At 42.9% G+C, this 19,720-nt stretch overlaps 1 protein-coding gene across 1 annotated transcript in view; it reads right to left on the bottom strand.

Moving 5' to 3' along the window:
* Positions 1-19,720, bottom strand: part of LOC112119902 (trafficking protein particle complex subunit 10) — a 102,800-nt gene that overhangs the window by 70,607 nt on the left and 12,473 nt on the right. The window contains exons 2-3 of the mRNA XM_024218795.3: positions 1,267-1,348; positions 436-571 (exon numbers count right to left, since the gene is read on the bottom strand). Coding sequence (XP_024074563.1) covers positions 436-571; positions 1,267-1,348 — 218 coding nt within the window. The remainder of the gene's footprint in view (positions 1-435; positions 572-1,266; positions 1,349-19,720) is intronic.

Genomic DNA, 19,720 nt, shown 5'->3' on the forward strand with positions numbered 1-19,720 from the left:
CCACTGTCGGTAGACAGGATACTGGGCTGGATGGACCTTTGGTCTGACCCAGTATGGCCATTCTTATGTTCTAATCTGCTAGTTTTAGTATATTGCATACCATTTCACACCTCACCTTCCATCAGAAACCACAACAGATTACCTTGGTGATTTAATGCACTTGAGAAACTCAAGTTCCCCAAAGCTTCAGTCTTCTCAAGTGCTATCTGATAACATCAAACTTGTCTCATATTAGGACAATGCAACTCTCCCCCCCCGCCCCCCATTAGTGACCCTGGTAGTAACAAATGTAACCAATAGGAATAAGGGACAGAGTGTAGAACCAGCACATCCCATTTACCAAATTGGGACAGGGCAGAGCTTATTTTACCTTCAGTTCCACTCTCATACCTTATTATGTGCATGGTTCACGCTTAATATTTTCCTAATACTTACACAACATTCTGTCCAATAAATATGAAGGAAGGGAAAAGTCAGGAGAGCCTTGTTTCCTTCTTTGGGTAACAACTCCTCTTTAAATTGAACAAAATTAGATTCAAGATGAATCATCTTAGGAGCACGTCCATAAGACCTATGCAGAATTTTAAAAGAATTACCATTAGTAATTGAGAAATAAGCAGCAAAACTAAAAGCAGAACAGAAATGGCAGGGCAAACATTTATTACAAATTTAGCTTTTTTTAAAAAACCTCACAAAACTTAACTGTGCTCTCTATGGTTTGATTTGTGTAGCATCGATTCAAAAATTCGTCTCTTTTCTCTGAAAATAAGATACATATATATTCTCTTTGCAAGGAAAAGGGCTGGAAACTTCCAGCTTTCATGTTAAAAAGATTCTCCTTTACATGTTCTTGTGTTCCTCCAAAATTAGAGGTGGCCTTTGACTGTGGACGTCACAGGGTCCAAAGCCTAATTCTGTTTTTAGGTCTTTCCCATATGCCCATTAAAGCAGGAACCAGGCTTACCTTCAAAGCATGGTTGCCCAAAGTGCAACCTGGAGATACCAGTGAAACTAATCTTTAGTGCCGTTAATCTCTTTATGATTTTAAATTCAGCCTGGGTTAAATGTGGGAACAAACATATCAAAGGGCCCAACATCCAGAATTCAGGGAAAATTGGCTCTGAAAACCAGAAATCGTTCCTCCTGTTCAGCTTCCAAACCAACACAATTCACTGCACAGTGTCACATTATTAGTCACATTTTCCTAAATCCAACAACGTGCATGAAAATAGAACAATGGGGGGCGGAGGGGCGGAAATACTCTACCTTCTCCATTCCATGGGTTCTTTTGGAAGCTGCTGAGAAAGCATGGGATATATAGAAGTGAATAAATTCTGATCTCCAGCACCTAAAATTAAAGAGACCCATATTTTAAAAAGTTTACTCTTAAATCTTGTCCATATATATTTTAAAAGGGAACTATACCATAGTTACATTTTTAAGAGACTCATTGTCATACTGAATGCATGGATAACACTGATGTATAGAAAAATGCTTTAAAATAACATCTTGTTATTGAATATCTCTATGAAACACCATTCATATAGCTGTCCTAAAATGCCACAGAAGGCGTGAGAAAGAAACTCAGCTACAGCTAGCAGTCCAATGTTGTACATCATCACAAAAACCAAACAGCCTCCAAAAACTTCAATCAGCTTACACAAGACACCCTAGGTACTAATACCACTGTACTATGAAGCAAGATAAATAGAACAAAATGTACAATCCAGCACAGAAAACAGTAACTGATTTTCAGCAATATAACAGTATCCAGTTGACATTTACATCCTTGGCAACAAGACATAATAGGATGTTGCCCAAACCATTTAGTCTCTCTCCCCCCCACCCCCCGACCCCCAAAAAAGATCAAGTAGATCAGGAAAAAAAAAATCTTAGTTTTAGAACTGTTTTATTATGTATTACATAAAATTACAAAATAGTAAAGACTACATCCCTCATTTCAATACTCCTTAAGTTACATTTTAAAAAAAGTTATTCATAATATAAACTTAGAACCTCAAGAACTTTTTACTTTCCCAAGGGATTTTATCATCTAATTGCTACACATCAATTTTTGCCCAATTTTAAAATAGAGCATGAGTCAGCCATTGATTTTTTTTTTTCATTCAGTACATTGTTCTTCCCATCATTTGAGCACCACCTCTCCATTAAAATGACATCAGTAACTAGTGTAGATTCAAATTGTATATTTGATCTAGGAAACTAAATTTATCAATAAACCATTTGGAGAATAGTGCTCGCCAGATTAACATTTTAAGTGTGTCAAATTTTAGACCTATAAAAACAAACAAGATTATCCAAAACCTAGAACACAATGAATTCACACAATCAAAAAAAAAAATCCTGATGTAGTTAAGATTGGGGGTAATGTCATCCCAAGGCATTTAAGGTAAATTAACAAAGGAATAGACTTCTAAGAAGTGTGGGAGGTTTTCTGCCTTTCAACTTGAATTGTCACCACCGAGTGTATAGAACAACCTCATCCTGTGATAGTGTGAACCGAGAAGAAAGAAAACTCCAACACTTACAGATCCAGCCTTTCCTTAGCCTGCCTTATAACACCTTGGAATGGGAGAATAATTCAGCTTTTAAATTTGGTTCACAATCAAATTTTGGATTGGTAGCATAGCTCAGCACGCTTATTGCGTAGTTTCGTTTTTAGTAAAAAGGAAGGAATCATCACTAACACCTAAAGTACCAAAAGGAGAAGTAATTCCTGCGTTCTGCATCTAAATAGGTGATTTGGATATTTTTAGCTCCTTAAAAAAAAAATGCAACTACAAGTGTGATCTCGAAAAACATTGAACAAAAATCATATTAAGGCACTAGATTTCATGTATTTCTTTTTTTTTTAAATAATTGTTGCTTAGCATGAAGATCTCTCAACTAGCCTTAACTCATCTTTATAAATGCACAGATATATTGGATGTTTAGCCATATTTAGTTTAAATTACGTGAAATCTGAAACATTTTAACACCAAAAGTTTGGTTCCGAGATCCCAGCTATCTTTAATACAAGAATGACAGGACAGAGTTTATATCCTGCTTCTCAGGTCCCTGTTGGCAGCATCACAGAACAGTGATTTTCAACCTCTTCATTTGCAGACCCCTAAAAATTTCAAATTGAGGTGTGGATCCCTTTGGAAATCTTAGTCAGTCTAAGGCCTGGTCTACACTAGGCGTTTATGTCGAATTTAGCACCGTTAAATCAAATTAACCCTGCACCCGTCCACACCACGAGGCTATTTAGTTCAACATAGAGCTCTCTTTAAATCGATTTCTGTAATCCTCCCCAACGAGAGGAGTAGCGCTAAATTCGAAATGGCCATATCGAATTAGGCTAGGTGTGGATGGAAATCGACGCTAATAGCTCCGGGAGCTATCCCACAGTGCACCACTCGGTTGACGCTCTGGAGAGCAGTCCGAGCTCAGATGCTCTGACCAGCCACACCCCGGGAAAATTTGAATTCCTTTTCCTGTCTGGGCAGTTTGAATCGCAGTTTCTGTTTGGACACCGTGGCGAGCTCAGCAGCAGTGGCAACGATGCAGAGCTCTCCAGCAGAGATGGCCGTGCAATCTAATAGAAAGAGGGCCCCAGCATGGACGGATCGGGAAGTCTTGGATCTCATCGCTGTGTGGGGAGATGAGTCCGTGCTTTCCGAGCTGCGCTCCAAAAGACGGAATGCAAAGATCTATGAGAAGATCTCTAAAGCCATGGCAGAGAGAGGATACAGCCGGGATGCAACGCAGTGCCGCGTGAAAATCAAGGAGCTGAGACAAGGCTACCAGAAGACCAAAGAGGCAAACGGACGCTCCGGATCCCAGCCCCACACATCCCGTTTCTACGAGGCACTGCATTCCATCCTAGGTGCGGCCACCACCACTACCCCACCACTGACCGTGGACTCTGAGGATGGGATATTGTCTGCGGCCGGTTCCTCCGACATGTTAGCGGACGGGGAAGATGAAGAAGGAGATGAGGAGGACGAGGCAGTCGACAGCGCTGGCACCGTTGATTTCCCCGACAGCCAGGAGCTCTTCATCACCCTCACAGAGATCCCCTACCAACCGTCCCCCGCCGTTACCCCAGACACAGATTCAGGGGAAGGATCAAGCAGTAAGTGTTTTAAATATCTAAACATTTATTTATAACATAACTGGCATATTTAAAATATTAACAATGGGTAAAGTGCTTCAAAACATGTAAACAGGAAAGTGCAACAAAAAGGGGAATCTGAACAAAGGGTATCATGATTACTGTGTCTTTGTCCGCTTCAATGTATAGTCCGAACCATTTTAAGAAAATTCAACAATGTCCGCTTCATGATTACACTGCCCAAGACGCTCCACTCTTTTGTCCCTCCAAGGGCACCCAACCCAAAAGCTGGTCGATGGGTTCGGGGATAGAGGCGAGATCCCCCAGGGAGAACTCCTCATAGACCTCCTGCATGTGTCTTTCCAGCCTACTTAGCAGGTTCTTTGGCAGGGAGAGCTTATTAGGCCCCCCGTGGTAGGACACGTTTCCCTGCCACAACGCCAGCAGGTATTCGGGGATCATGGCCTTGCAGAGCATTGCAGCAAATGGCCCCGGTTTCTGCAGGCTGTCCCGAAGCATCCGCTCCTTCTGGCTCTCCGAGACCTTCAGGAGGGTGATGTCTGGCATGACTCCCTGCTGTGAATTAGGTAGGGGAAAGTTAGTATTGGGACTGCTTGCCCGTTCCTTTGCAGAACTGCAACCGCCGGTTTACAGCCACGCGGTTTACAGCCGCGAGGGGCTGGGACAGGGGCAGAGTTCATGCTTGCAGGATTGCTGCCAGCAGAGACTCGCATTGCTTTCTATGTGAAAGGAGGCCAGTGCCACTCTTAAAGTTTTAAGCAGCCCCAAGTCTACGGCTTACCATGTTTGCCAGCTAGACAAAGTCCGGTGTCCTGCCCCGCTCCTCAGCTCGCCACAGCAAGACCGCAGGCACTGTAGGCGAGGGCCGAAAATTCTACCTTGTCCTCAGTGCGCGTGTGATAGGTGCTCTGCATGGTCTTGTTCACAGAGAAAGACTATGTTCTCTGTTCACAGATACATTGATCTGTCTCAGGAATTCACTCCCTTTTTCCAATTCCCACAGCCACATCTGCCCAGAGGCTAGCGCACATTAGGAGGAGGAAGAAGAGGACACGGGAAGACATGTTTGCTGAACTAATGGGATGCTCCCGAGCACAGGCAGCCCAGCAGACACAGTAGAGGGAGAACTTGTCCCAAATGCACCGGGCAAACATGGAACGGGAGGAGAGGTGGCGACAGGAGGACTGGCAGGCTACTCAAACGCTGCTTGGACTAATGAGGGAGCAAACGGACACGCTCCGCCGCCTTGTGGATGTTCTGCAGGACCAGAGGCAGGAGGAGAGAGCCCCGCTGCAGTCTCTCTCTAACTGCCCTGCCCCGCCACCAAGTCCCATACCCCCCTCACCCAAAGTCCAAACACGGAGGGGCGGCAGGGTCCGTGAAAAATTTCACTCCACCCCTGCAGACTGCTCTACCACTAGAAGGCTCTCATTCCCCAAAATTTGAAAAGTCTTTTCCTACCCGCCTCACACAAGACCCCGTCCAAGTTTCACCCCCCCGTTCCATGTGCGGTTGTTAATAAAAAATACGTTTCTGTTCATTACTGTTTCCATCCTCTTCTTTTGGAGGAGAGTCTGTCTGAAGGGGGGGGGAAGGGGCTTGGTAATTGGACAGGACAGTGACCTTTAGCAGGGGGCAGGTCCAGCAGCAGGGCACATATACAGTGCAGTGACTAGTTACCCTGGTCAGTCTGGGAGGTGGTTTTCATGTCCTGGGGGGGAGGGGGGGTTGCTCTGTGACTTTGTGGCGGGGGAGGGCAGTTACAGATCTTATGCCACAGTCTGCGTCCCAGGTTTAAAACATTCCCGCGAAAACAGTAATAAAGACAACGGTGTCCATTAACAAAACAGAACAGATTTTATTTTTTGGGAAGGGGGTGAAGGGGGTATGTAACTGGAGAGGATAGTCGACGGCAACCGGGTAAAGAAACGGGGGCAAGTTCAGCTTCTGTGTCTTAAAAGTGACTTAAAAGTCACTGGGTACCCTGCTCAGTCTTGAAACTGGCTTTCAAAGCCTCCCGGATGCACAGCGCGTCCCGCTGGGCTCTTCTAATCGCCCGGCTGTCTGGCTGGGCGTAATCAGCAGCCAGGCTATTTGCCTCAACCTCCCACCCCGCCATAAAGGTCTCCCCCTTGCTCTCACAGAGATTGTGGAGCACACAGCAAGCTGCAATAACGATGGGGATATTGGTTTCGCTGAGATCACAGCGAGTCAGTAAGCTTCTCCATCTCCCCTTGAGACGGCCAAAAGCACACTCCACGACCATTCTGCACTTGCTCAGCCGGTAGTTGAAGAGTTCTTGTGCAGTGTCCAGGGCGCCAGTATAGGGCTTCATGAGCCAGGGCATTAGCGGGTAGGCTGGGTCCCCGAGGATCACTGTAGGCATCTCCACATCCCCAACAGTTATCTTGTGGTCCGGGAAGTAAATGCCTTCCTGCAGCCGTCTAAACAGACCAGAGTTCCTGAACACGCGAGCGTCATGAACCTTGCCCGGCCATCCGACGTTGATGTTTGTAAAACGTCCCCGATGGTCCACCAGTGCTTGCAGCACCATTGAAAAGTAGCCCTTTCTGTTGATGTACTGGCTGGCCTGGTGGCCCGGTCCCAGGATAGGGATGTGAGTCCCATCTATAGCCCCACCGCAGTTTGGGAATCCCATCGCTGCGAAGCCATCTATGATGGCCTGCGCGTTTCCCAGGGTCACTACCTTTGACAGCAGTACCTTGACGATTGCCTTGGCTACTTGCAGGACAACAACCCCCACGGTAGATTTGCCCACGCCAAAGTGGTTCGCGACTGACCGGTAGCTGTCCGGCGTTGCAAGCTTCCAGAGGGCTATGGCCACTCGCTTCTGGATAGTCAGGGCTGCTCGCATGCGGGTGTCCTTGCGCTTCAGGGCAGGGGACAGCAACTCACAAAGTTCGAGGAAAGTCCCCTTCCGCATGCGAAAGTTTCGCAGCCACTGGGATTCATCCCAGACCTGAAGCACTATGCGGTCCCACCAGTCCGTGCTTGTTTCCCGGGCCCAGAATCGCCGTTCAACAAAATCCACATGCCCCATTGCCACCGTGATGTCCTGGGCGCTGGGGCTCGTGGTTTCTGACAGCTCTGTGCTACTCTCCGACTTCAGGCCCTCACGGCGGTGCCGTAGCCTCCTCACCTGATTTCTCTGCATCTGCCTCTGGGAAAGGTGTATGATAAGCTGCGAGGCGTTGAGAACGGCCGCAACTGCAGCGATGGTCGCAGCGGGATCCATGATCGCAGTGCTGTGGTGTCCGCGCTGTCACTGATCAAAAAGTGCGCGAACTGATTTCCCGCCGGCGCTTTCAGGGAGGGAGGGAGGGCGGTAGTGACTGACGGATGACGACAGTTACCCAAAAGCACCCTCGCCACATTTTTTTACCCAGAAGGCATTGGCGGATCGACCCAGAATTCCAATGGGCAGCGGGGACTGCGGGAACTGTGGGATAGCTGCCCACAGTGCACCGCTTCCAATGTCGACGCTTGCCCCGTTAGTGTGGACTCACAAAGTCGAATTACTGTCCTTAGTGTAGACACACACGTTCGACTTTCTAATATCGATTGCACATATTCGATTTAACTAAAATCGAACTACTCTCGTAGTGTAGACATACCCTAAGTGTATTAATAAAATTTGCCGATGACACAAAGTTGTTAGGTATTGCCAATACGGAGGAAGTCCAGAATATCTTACAAGATGATCTGGGACGACTTTGTAAACTGGAGTAATAGAAATGGGATGAAATTTAATAGCGCAAAATACAAGGTCATGCATCTAGGGACTAACAAGAATTTTTCCTGTAAGCTGGGGACATATCAGTTGTAAGTGAAAGAGGAGGAGAAAGACCTGGGTTTATTGGTTGACCACAGGATGACTGAGCCATCAATGTGATGTGGATGTGAAAAAGGCTAATGCAGACCTAGGATGCATCAGGCAAGCTATTTCTAGTAGATATAGGGAAGTTAGTACCATTATACAATGCACTGGTGAGACCTCATCTGGAATACGGTGCACAATTCTGGTCTCCCATATTTAATAAAGATATATTCAAACAGGAACAGGTGCAGACAAGGGCTACTAGGATGATCCGAGGAATGGAAAAACCTACCGTACGAGAGGAGACTCAAATAGCTTGGCTTGTTTAGCCTAAGCTAAAGGCGGCTATGGGGAGATATGTATTTATAGAGAGAAATCATAAGAGGGATAAATACCAGGGAGGGGGAGGAGTTATTTAAGTTAAGCAGCAATGTTGACACAAGAACAAATGGATATAAACTGGCCATCAACAAATTTAGGCTTGAAATTGGATGAAGGTTTCTAACCATCAAAGGAGTGATGTTCTGGAACAGCCTTCCAAGGGGAGCAGTGGGGACAAAAACCTAACTGGCTTCAAAACTGAGCTTGAAAAGTTTATGAAGGGGATGGTATTATGAGACTGCCTACGATGGCATGCAGCTGATATGCGATTGCTAGCAGCAAATACCTCCAATGGCTGGTGATGGGACACTAGATGGGGAGGGCTCTGAATTACTACTGAGAATTCTTTCCCGGGTGTTTGGCTGGTGGATCTTGCCCACATGCTCAGAGTCTAACTGATCACCATATTTGAGGTCAGGAAGGAATTTTTCCCCGGGTCAGATTGGCAGAGACCCTGGGGGGTTTTCACCTAACTCTGCAGCATGGGACACAGGGTCACTTGCAGGTTTAAACTAGTGTAAATGGTGGGTTCTCTGTAACAAAGTATTTTAACCATCATTTGAGGACTTCAGTAACTCAGCCAGAGGTTAGGGGTCTATTACAGGAGTGGGTGGGTGAGGTTCTGTGGCCTGCAATATGCAGATGTCAGACTAGATCATGATGGTCCCTTCTAACATTAAAGTCTTTGAGTCTGTGAACCACAGGCTGAAAACTTGTCAGAATGATTTCAAGTCATCAGAAAATCTTCCACTGTGTGGCCTTGCAAGTGATATGTACTGAAAGAGCAAAGCATGTTTTCCTTCCAACAATCTTTGCAACAAACTAAAAAGGTATTGACAACAGTAATACCTTGTATTTGGAGGGAATAGATGTTGAACAATAAGGAAGGTAATTTCTGATCCCTTCATATTTCATTTAGGCCATAGCTCCCCATTAAACTGAGTGAGACATTCAAAACAGGTTGTGCAAGCAGGAAAATATTTTTTTTTATATCAAGCAACAAGGATCTCACTTTTTCCTCAGATGGGATTTTCTGGCAAGAGCAGCAAGCTTTTCAGCTGAGCGCAACATGTGTGATTTTCACAGCTGATGACAATGGCCAACAGGTCTTTGGTAAAGTTTTAAACAACTCTCCATGCAAGGTTTCTGGTGGCCTCCAGCTGTTAAAGCAGAGGTCCCCAAACTATGAGGCATGCGCCCCTAAGGGGCATAGAGGAATGTTTGGGGAGTGCGGGGGGGGGGGGTAAGGTTGCCACCTTTCTAATTGCTGGTAACTGGACCACTGAGGTCCTGACCCACCACTTCCCCCAAGGTCCCGGCCCACTCTGCCTCCCCATCACATGCTCCTCTCCCCCACATCTCCCCATCATCACTCGCTCTAACATCTTCTTCCCCCCTCCCCCCCGGTTGGGATCCCTCTGCTCTGGGGCTGGGAGAGCCTGAAAAGGAGCCTGCCTGCAGGTAGGAGGCGGCTTAGGCTGAGCAGGGGCTAGCATGGGTTAATGACCAGGCACCTCCCAGTGTCATGCGGTAACTGGACTTTTGGTGTCCGGTCAGTACATCTGACTGGGTGCTGACAGGTCCCCTTTTCGACCTGACTTCCCAGTTGAAAACCGGGCACCTGGCAAACCCTAGGCCTCGGCCAGCCCCGCTCCTAGCTCTCCACTGGAGGTGGGGGGGGGGGGGTGCAAACCTGTAAAGTCTGGAGACCACTGTGCTAAAGCATCACATATGCATTGTGGAAGACTTGAGGTTCTCCTCCTCAAAGGGTGAGGGGAAAAATGGAGAAAAAGAAAACTCAAAAATCAGGCTAAAACAAGACCCTGCTTTAAATCAGCCACAAACCTCATTAGACAGCCATTCCCAGTGGTACTAGAAAGCATGGGAGAGGATGCAAGCACACTGTTAGATCAGGAATGGGGACTAAAGCACTGAGCCTCACTTCAACTGCTAACTGTGCTGAGGAATTGGCAACAGGAATTCCCCTGTTCCTCTAAAACAGTGGTTCTCAACCAAGAGTACACATACTCCTAGGGGTATGCAGAGGTCTTTCAGGGGGGTACATCAACTCATCTAGATATTTGCCTAGTTTTACAACATGCTACATAAAAAACACTAGTGAAGTTAGTACAAACTAAAATTTCATAGACAATGAATTGTTTATATCGTGCTATACACTGAAATGTAAGCACAGTATTTATATTCAAATTTATTTTATAATTATATGGTTAAAATGAGAAAATAACCAATTTTTCAATAGTGCGCGGTGACATGTCTATATTTTGATGTCTGCTTTTGTAAGCAAGCAGGTTTTAAGTGACATGAAACTTGGGAAGTACGCTAGATAAATCAGACTCCTGAAAGGGGTACAAGTAGTCTGGAAAGATTGAGCGCAACTGCTCTAAAACACTGACCCTTAGCCTATCAAAACTCCTGTTAGCTGGAACAGGAAAGAAAGAAAGGTGAACAATTCTGGCTGGAAAGAAAGGCCCACAGAGAGCCTCAAAGAACGGCCTCCTGTCCTCCTCCCCCACACACTTCTTCCTTCCAGAGAGACATAAGCATGGTCCCCCAATGTGGCTATTGTACCTTTGGTGTGCCAGTAAGTGGAACTGGCTTTCAGCTTGGGTGATCACATGAGGAACCTTGCATCAAACCCTAAACAAGGAAAAGGCAGAAAACCTAATGTACAGACAATGAATATGCACACAAGAGAAAAATGTGACCAGAACCACAAACCTTCTGTATTTCTAGCACTCAACAGCAATATCACAGTAAAGGAAGAGTACTGTATGCATGCACAAGTCAGTATTAAGTGCTTGCATGGGAATCTGAACATGAATTACGTCAGGGGTTCTCAAACTGGGGGTCAGGACCCCTCAGGGGGTCGCGAGGTTATTACATGGGGGGGTCTCAAGCTGTCAGCCTCCATCCAAAACCCCGCTTTGCATCCAGCATTTATAATGGTGTTAAATATATAAAGAAGTGTTTTTAATTTATAAGGGGGGGGTCACACTCAGAGGCTTGCTATTTGAAAGGGGTCAGCAGTACAGAAGTTTGAGAACCACTGAATTATGTTATCCCATAATCATACTGCTCTGTACTCATCTCAGAGCTGTTTATGACGTTGCAGTTAACTTTGCTAGGATTAACATGCTGCAGAACAGCAACATTTGATGTTAAAAGATATTGTCACTTCTAGAATTGTAATTTCAGAATTTAAAGAAAACTATGGGATTGTTAATTTGTTAATTATTAGGTTTCAGTGTATTTTTTATTAACAGTATTTCCCTTCCCTCTAATATTCAGCTTTCAGTGATTGCATTAGATTATTAGAAATAGAAAATACTTTTCAATAATTTTAAAGCTAAGGTAATGACTGTGCAATACAGACAAGCACAGGTACATGAAAACTTCATGAAATTTTACAGATATCAGTATCTTCTTAGAAGATTTATGCCTCAGTGACAAAAATAGAACTGAATGAAGTTTTTGAAGATTTAACATTTTAACAAATCTGAACAATATGGCAAAGAGGATAATGTTGCTAGAAATCACCCTGCTCAAAGTGTAATAAGTAGTTTAGCATAATATATGCAACTGCATCACACTTTCCTGTAAACATTTTGCATAATATGTATAAAACGTACTGCAAACACAAGATAGTAATACAGAATGAATTAGGGTGGACACAATTGACATTGGCTCTTTGTGTAACACTGTTCATGAATAATTAGAGTATTCACAATGGACTATTATCTTCTATTCATCAAAAATGAATTCCCATATCTTACAATAAATGAAAAATTAGTTTTCAGTTCCCCATATGCAATCTCTCACACAGCAAAAGCCATAAGTAATTGCCCAACTTAGAATTTAAAATCCTTTTCCAGGCTTCATTTTTAAAGATCACTCATTGTGCAAGTTAGAGATTGTCTACAATTAGGCGTGCGGCAATTCTCCATTTTTGGAGTGTAGTGTGCCCACCCTATACACATGATCATCTATCATTTGAAAGCTTATTTTCTGTACATGTAGATGAGGTATGATGTGGAGCTGTCAAGTGGTTCACAAGCCTGTAGGTGAGGTAAAACAATGGTACTTAAAATGAGAACACATCACTTCTTGCAGTTCCAAAAACACTGCAACATGATGACGACGACTACAATTTTTACTGTTTAAGTTAATTTCAATATCTTAATGTGGTGCTTATTGGTTAAAGCTACCAAATAATGTATTAAAAGACTTATTGGTTTTGCATGGGGAAATTTTTTTTTTAGCATGTGACAAAAACGGCAAATAACATTTTGCAATATACAAACATGAAATGTTTTCACATTGCATATTCTTAATTGTCAAAGTATTTCACAAGTGATAATAGTTTTCTGTATTTTCAATTGAAATTTTCTGACCAGATAAGTTTTATACTGAAGGTTGTACACCAGTAGCAGCAGATTGCATGCCCATACTGCATAGTGGGTTGATATAAATGTATGTGAATTCCTAATGTAATGCTTCTCCATTTGTAAGCTATTGTACTTACAGCAAAGCATCATGTCTGCCTGCTAGAAGGTTTTAATTTGTAACCGCCTATGCATGCAGTACCAGCCTTTGAAATATCCTAGAAACTAGCTTAATTCAGTGACACTTATGCACAGTATTTGTGTTAAAGATGACAATATACAGCTTCATATTGGGCTTCAATCAAAGTAAGTGCTCATTAAACAAAAGGGGCAATTACTAATATACTACTAATATATATCTAATTTACCAAGAGTCTGTATATTTGTGAAAAACTGGTAGTGGTGATGCTAATGCTAACAATACATTTTGGGAATTTTACTTCTACAGGGAAGTTACAGTATATGAAGACAGAGGATACAAGCCCCTTAAATCTTACATCAAAAAGAAAGACTCTCCACAACCTTTGAAAAATGTGCTTTGTCAATAAAATCAAAAGAATGCATAAAACTGTCAAAAGCTATCAGTACTGGACAGAATTCTGTGATGCTGGCAGCAGAAGCCAGAAGAGATGAATTGGTGGCTACTGGATGAGTTTTATAGTTTTAGATGATGGGCCACCAATATGCTATCACAGGGATTGCTCACAGAAATACACAAGCAAGTGGACTTTGGCACAAGTCAGAGTCTGTATTGAACCCAGGAAAGAAAACAGACTCTGAATCTGTTCACAGAGATTCACGTTCACCTGCTTCTGTAGCCACCAGAGCGAACACATCTTGCAGCAATCAGACCTGTTGCACTGTTTTTTGCTTGACCTGATTGCTAAGGATGCAGTTTATCCCTCAACATGTCTTTCTTCCTAACGGAGTAAAATGAATCAAAGCAAAATCATCTAGTTACGCTGCAACAACACAATCACCTTGTCACACCACATTTTATCAGTTGATTGAAGAGAGAGAATGATTTTATATACAAGGCTCCTCTCCCACATCCAGGCTGTTACAAAGATATAATGCCCTACTTCCCTTAGATGGAGAAACTGCAAGCTATTCCAGTAGAAAGTTACAGGCAAAATTAAAAAAAAAACAGTATGGTTCTGCAATTTAATTCTATGTGCAGCATGGATAAGGCAAGTCTACCATTGTTCTATGCAGTGCAATAGCAGCTGATGCTATCCAAGCTACTAGTAATCTGAAGCAGGAACTTAAGTCATTCAAATATTTTTTGGATGTTCTTCTGATGAGTGAGCCTGATGTTCATTTGAAAGCTGTTCAAGTGGTTTGTATTATGTCTCTTTAGTCACTCAGTCTGAAATAGCCAAAATGAAAGCCTCATAATATAACCCAAAGCCATGTGATTGTAGTTAACAGGTCAGCTACTTTTGTGCCCCAACTGGTGCAGGAGTTTGTCCTTTGGTTGATAAAGAGGCATATATTCAGCCAGCAATGAGCATCATCCTTTAGATGACATTCAAAGAAGGCACCTCTCAATTGCAGAGTTCCAAAATTATCACGCTACTGCACGTAAGTCTTGCAGCACAACTACCCCATGAATACTGCATCAATTATGGTGAGCTAAGGGTTCATCAATCAGGCTGCAAAAATTGAAGCAGAAAGATTCCAAGGAGGCACGTTCATTCCAAATGGAATTGTACCACTTCAGGAGGGTGGAAATCTCATTCATGAAGGAGACAATATAGACACCAACATACAGACCATTGCTGGAAAGAATACGTCCCATTTAATGACTAGAGTGGGTTTCAAGAACAGTTTGCAAGTAGTGCTGCATCACAGGAAATACCACGTAGTCTCCCTGGGTAATCAGAGTCTCTTATACAGTATGCAGTGTTTGAAAAACCTAGAACAGACCCAGAACCGACTTGCCATGAAAAAGTATGCAAGAAAAATCAATTATCTACGGTCAGCATACTCTTCCCTGCACAGAACTGTGTACATGCCAAGGCAATAAAGACTGGTAACCCAAGCACTCTCAATAGAGATCAAAATGATGAAGATGATGATAATAAAAACGTTGACTAGAAATGTCATTAGTGCTATTACATTTCAATGATACCTGTAAAAATTTATTAGATTTTGTTTTACCCTTCGGTTTGTTGTTGTGATGCTTTGAGATCAAAGAAATCCAATTTTATGTCTTGAAATAATAGTCATTAAGCTAACCGAAATGAATGCAAGTATATTAAAGTGGTCATTTTAATGCATCGATGATGTCATTGTTTATCCCTGTTTCTATGGTAATGGCCCCACTTAACAGTTCCACATCATACCGCATATTAAGTAGACATAAGCAGCTTTCTAATGACGTATGACGCGTGCATGTAGAGAGAGGGTACAGTAAATTGATCAGATCAATGGCCTTTCCTGCTCACCTAAACGTGAAAGTTCTAACCGATTTGTATGACAACTGGCAAGCTAAGTTCCCTGTAAGTTGCGCAGCCAAGCAGCAGCCTATTAAGCGCCACACAGGTGCTCAGGGAACCCAGCCCCGGTGGACCTGCCACAGCCAGGTGACAGGCACCCAAGCCCCAACCCAGCCGCGGGACAGGCCCCCTGGCCCCAAACCACCCCAGCCCTGCTGTGGCCCGCGGGACAGGCACCTATCCCACGGCCCCAGCCCTGGAGCTGTCGCCATGGGGAGAGGGGCCACTTTCCCCCCCAGCCCAGGTGCTGCTGCAGGGAGAGAGAGGGGAGTCCTCTCACCCCACCATATCCACGGGGCAACCGGTACCCCAAATCCCTCATCCCCGGCGCCCGCCAGAGCCCTCACCCCCCCCACCCCAGCCCTACCCCACAGCCTGCACCCCCAGCTGGAGCCCTCACCGCCCCCACACCCAACCCTCTGCCCCAGCCCTGAGCCCCTCATCTCTGTCCCCACCCCAGAGCCCACACCCTCAGCCAGAGCCCTCACACCCCTGCACCTCAACCCTCTGTCCCAGCCCTGAGCCCTCTCCCATACTCCGAAGCCCTCAGCTCCATCTCCACCACATGAATTTTGTTGTGTGCACCAACATGGAGGTGATGTGTCACGCATCACCTCCATAATGGTGCACATAAAATTCATTCCGCACATGTGTGGGAAAAATTAGAGGGAACACTGCTGGCAAGTATATTAATTAGGCAAATATTTAAGGGGGTTTTCCTGCTTCAGCAGTCTCTGAAATTTAAGAAATTAAGGAAACCCTTAATTACATGCAGATTACTGGCAACATCCCTCTTTCTGAAGTTTATGAAATATCTATTTTTTAACCTGGTGGTGATGACTTCTTACCTAGGGAAAGTTTTCAGTTTTCCTGTCATTTCTTAGTGCAATGGTGTAGTTCATCCAAGGTTCCATGTGCAACTCAGCCAACTGTTACTGCATCCACAAGAACATGTTTTGAATACTACATTTAATTTCTGGGATACTGAAGTGGAAAGCAGAATAGAAAGTGCCCCAGATTTAAGCAGCCACACTACTCAGTGTAGAACATAGGTGACTGTGAAAAAGAGGTGGTAGGGCAAAATGTAGCCATCTTTTATTCTCTGCAAGGTATCAGATGTTACTAAGAAAGACACTTTTGTATATGACCCCCCTAGGGCAGTACTTCACAGATTATTTGAAACTGTGGTCAGTTTTATGTACCGTTTTCAAGGCCTCTCAAATCTCTCTGTACCTGGCCAAGGTAGAGAGAAAAATTCAGCTATGCATTTAAGCCAAATTTGGTACCACAGAATGGAGTGTTACTCCATATACATAATGCCACAAAGCAATAGCTATAAACCTTCTTCAGTCAGGCCAAAGGGCTTCCCTAAATTAATTCTTATTTGACCTAGAGCATACCTTTTAGCAAAACAACATCTAACTTTGACTTTAAATTGTTTCAATGATTACTCTCACTTAATTTTTTTCCCCTTATTTCTAGTCTGATGGGGATTAACAGTTTAACTCAGATAAATCTCAAGGGAATTTCATGAGAAAGAAAAGACTAGCCAGAGGGCTCCCCCATGTCAACTTTCAAAGCCCTGCTACAAACAATGAAGATGTTTGAGCTTCACTAAAAAAGTGGCTGCTAGAATATTTTAGAATGGAAAGTGTTAGCCAACCTAAACACAGGGGGTAACAGACAATATCCATGATCTAAACATGATCAGAAGAATCTTGCTGAAGAATATAAATGTAGAAATGGAGCCAAAGTATTTATATAAAAATACTGTGAAACATAAAACATACCAATATTCATTTTCCATGAGTTCGTCAGCATTTAGTTTAACGTTGCAATATATTAGTCTGTCAAAACACTCTAGTCCATTGACTTTCTATTATTTCAGGCATATTGTTACGTTCAAACTAGTAGACAGAGGTGAGGTACTTGAGCTGGCCTACAGTATCTATCTCCTATGGAGTAGAGATGTCAGTTCCTCCCACCGCCCTCTTAACTTTCATAAAGAAAAGACAGATATTCTTTGAAAACACAAAGAAGATTTATAAAGGAAGCAATAAACTACAATTGTGGTTGCCCCAGAAAGATAGGCGTGAAGCCTGGTCTTCAACAACCCCTTAAGCAATAAATTCCAACAGAATAAATCCTAAACAAAAACACCCCAAAACTATGCTGTGTCACAACGGATAACGTTGGTCTGAATTAGGTAGCTGATGGTGATATCTGTCCTTGCAGCTCAGGTTCGTTGGATCCTGGACCTACGACTGACCGCGCAGCCTGGTTATGGCAGGAGTAACACTGGACCATCCACGTACAGGAACCAGGAAACAGCAACACTGGAACCAGGATCAGGTAGGTTGTCTCAGGTGTTAGATGACGTTGATTCAGGTGTAAGATGTCATCCAGATCGATGGGGTAGATCTTGATCCGTAGAGGTGACCCTTGAAGCCCGTGCAAACAAGACTGATACCGGGTGCCTCTCAGATGAACAGCCTGTTGGTTAGGGCGCGCAGTCCTTTTATATATTCTGTGGCGCAAACATTCCAGGTTTGAACTGGACCCCTAGTGGCTGTTGCTCTTTCCGCCAGAAGTGACAAGAAGAAGGGCGACAGATATGGAATCAGAGTTGTTAATTGTCCAGACTCCATTTTGAATCACTGGGTCCATTAGCCACATTACCTTAATTAACAGTTCCTTATAACTATATGTTTAAAACACATTAAATTCAGTATAGACATCAACATGAACATAACTGAGCATTTATATAGGGAACCTTCCCTACAACATGATTCTTGAAACCCCATGAAGCCTGTTAAAATGAAAGCATTCTGACCCATTACATAGCAAACTGGAGAAAAGATTTTAATATGGTGCCATAGGAGCACAACAGTGTTGTCAGCAAAATATTCATTTCTTTTGACATATTTAATAGATATTATTCACTTAGTAAAGTTTCTTACAGGGTGAATTGATTTAAATCAAGGCTATTTAAATCCATTTTAATCAACTTTTCCATTTGTACTTCAGTTACTTTCTAGAGAAAGATGCATTTGCACTGGTTAATAGAACCATTAAAATCTGTGATTTACAACTAAATAGAGCCTTTACACTAGATTTGGAACATTTGTGCTACCTAGGTGGGTACACTAAAACTATATATATTTATTTAAGCAATCATATAGCTTAATATTTTCAGATTCTAATTAACTGTACATTTGCAGTATGCTAGAAAATGGTGAATAATCTATTATTTATTAGATTATTGTGTCAAGTGATATTAGGATGGTAACTGGTATTTAAACAAACACAAAACAGCATATAAAGTTATTAAACAAAACAAGCCCTTACACAGTACCACTTATTAGTGCCATGTATATAATAAACCTTGACCTCAAAAGTTAAATCATTTTCCCCCTCATTCTTTCTTTAGATAGAAAAGCAGCCTTTAACTTTTGATAGAGGCTCATGGATTCAGCATATTTATTTTTAAATGTTTTAAGAGATAATGTGTAGGGCTTCATAAATTTTGTATTAAATTTAGATTTCATTTTAAACTGTTTATTTTTAAAAAGAAAAACATTAAATAAAATCAAAATAATCCAATTTAAATATTTTTTTTAATCATCCATTTTCATCCACCCTGGTTTCTCAAGATAGTCTGAAATAGAACTGTACAGTCAATGATCTCCAGATGCCTGTACTGTATCATAGAAATTCTGCTACTCAGTCTTCACCATAGTACTCTTCCTGCATTGCAATCCAGGAGCTTTACACCAGACCTTACAACTGATTTAAGGTTACAGTTTGTGAAATTTACTGTAAGTTTAACATTGAAACAAATTTAATCCCCATTATCTCTGATTTTGTGTTAACAGCAAGCTATAGTAGCTGGAGAAGCCAAGCCACAGAGGACAGCTACTGATTTTCAAGTCACAGCAGTTTGTACAAAATGAACTACACCTTAATGGTCTAGTAACGGCTCGGTGGCACATAGATGGGAAATGACAGTTCTGATCCAAGGGCTATCAAAGGCTAAAAAGAAAAAATCCCAAAATTTATTGTTGGAGAGTGAATGTAATGAAATGGAACACTTCACTTTGCTCCCCAGAGACCCGGCTAGCAGATACTCCCGAAGACTTCAGCATTTAGACTCTTGAGCCAAAAGGATCAACACTATAACAGAATCCCTCATGGCAAGGGCAGGGTGAAAAGACCTGGAGAGAAGAAAGCCTAGATGACCCCTAGTCAAAAAAGTAATAACATTAACAGACTGATCATAACTTCCACATCTGAGGAAGACTAGATAGGAGATCTATTGCTGCAAACTGATAAAGCACTCTACTATATACTGTACACAGAGTATTATTTTAAAGTGATAAAAGAAGCTATTTGGAAATTTGGAAAACAACCTAACCTTAAATGAACAACCTTGTTACACCAATAATTTTTCAAATAGCAA

The sequence above is a fragment of the Terrapene carolina genome, unplaced genomic scaffold (genome assembly GCF_002925995.2).
Source record: "Terrapene carolina triunguis isolate 2854851 unplaced genomic scaffold, T_m_triunguis-2.0 Scaffold26, whole genome shotgun sequence".
NCBI classification, from domain to species: domain Eukaryota; kingdom Metazoa; phylum Chordata; order Testudines; family Emydidae; genus Terrapene; species Terrapene triunguis.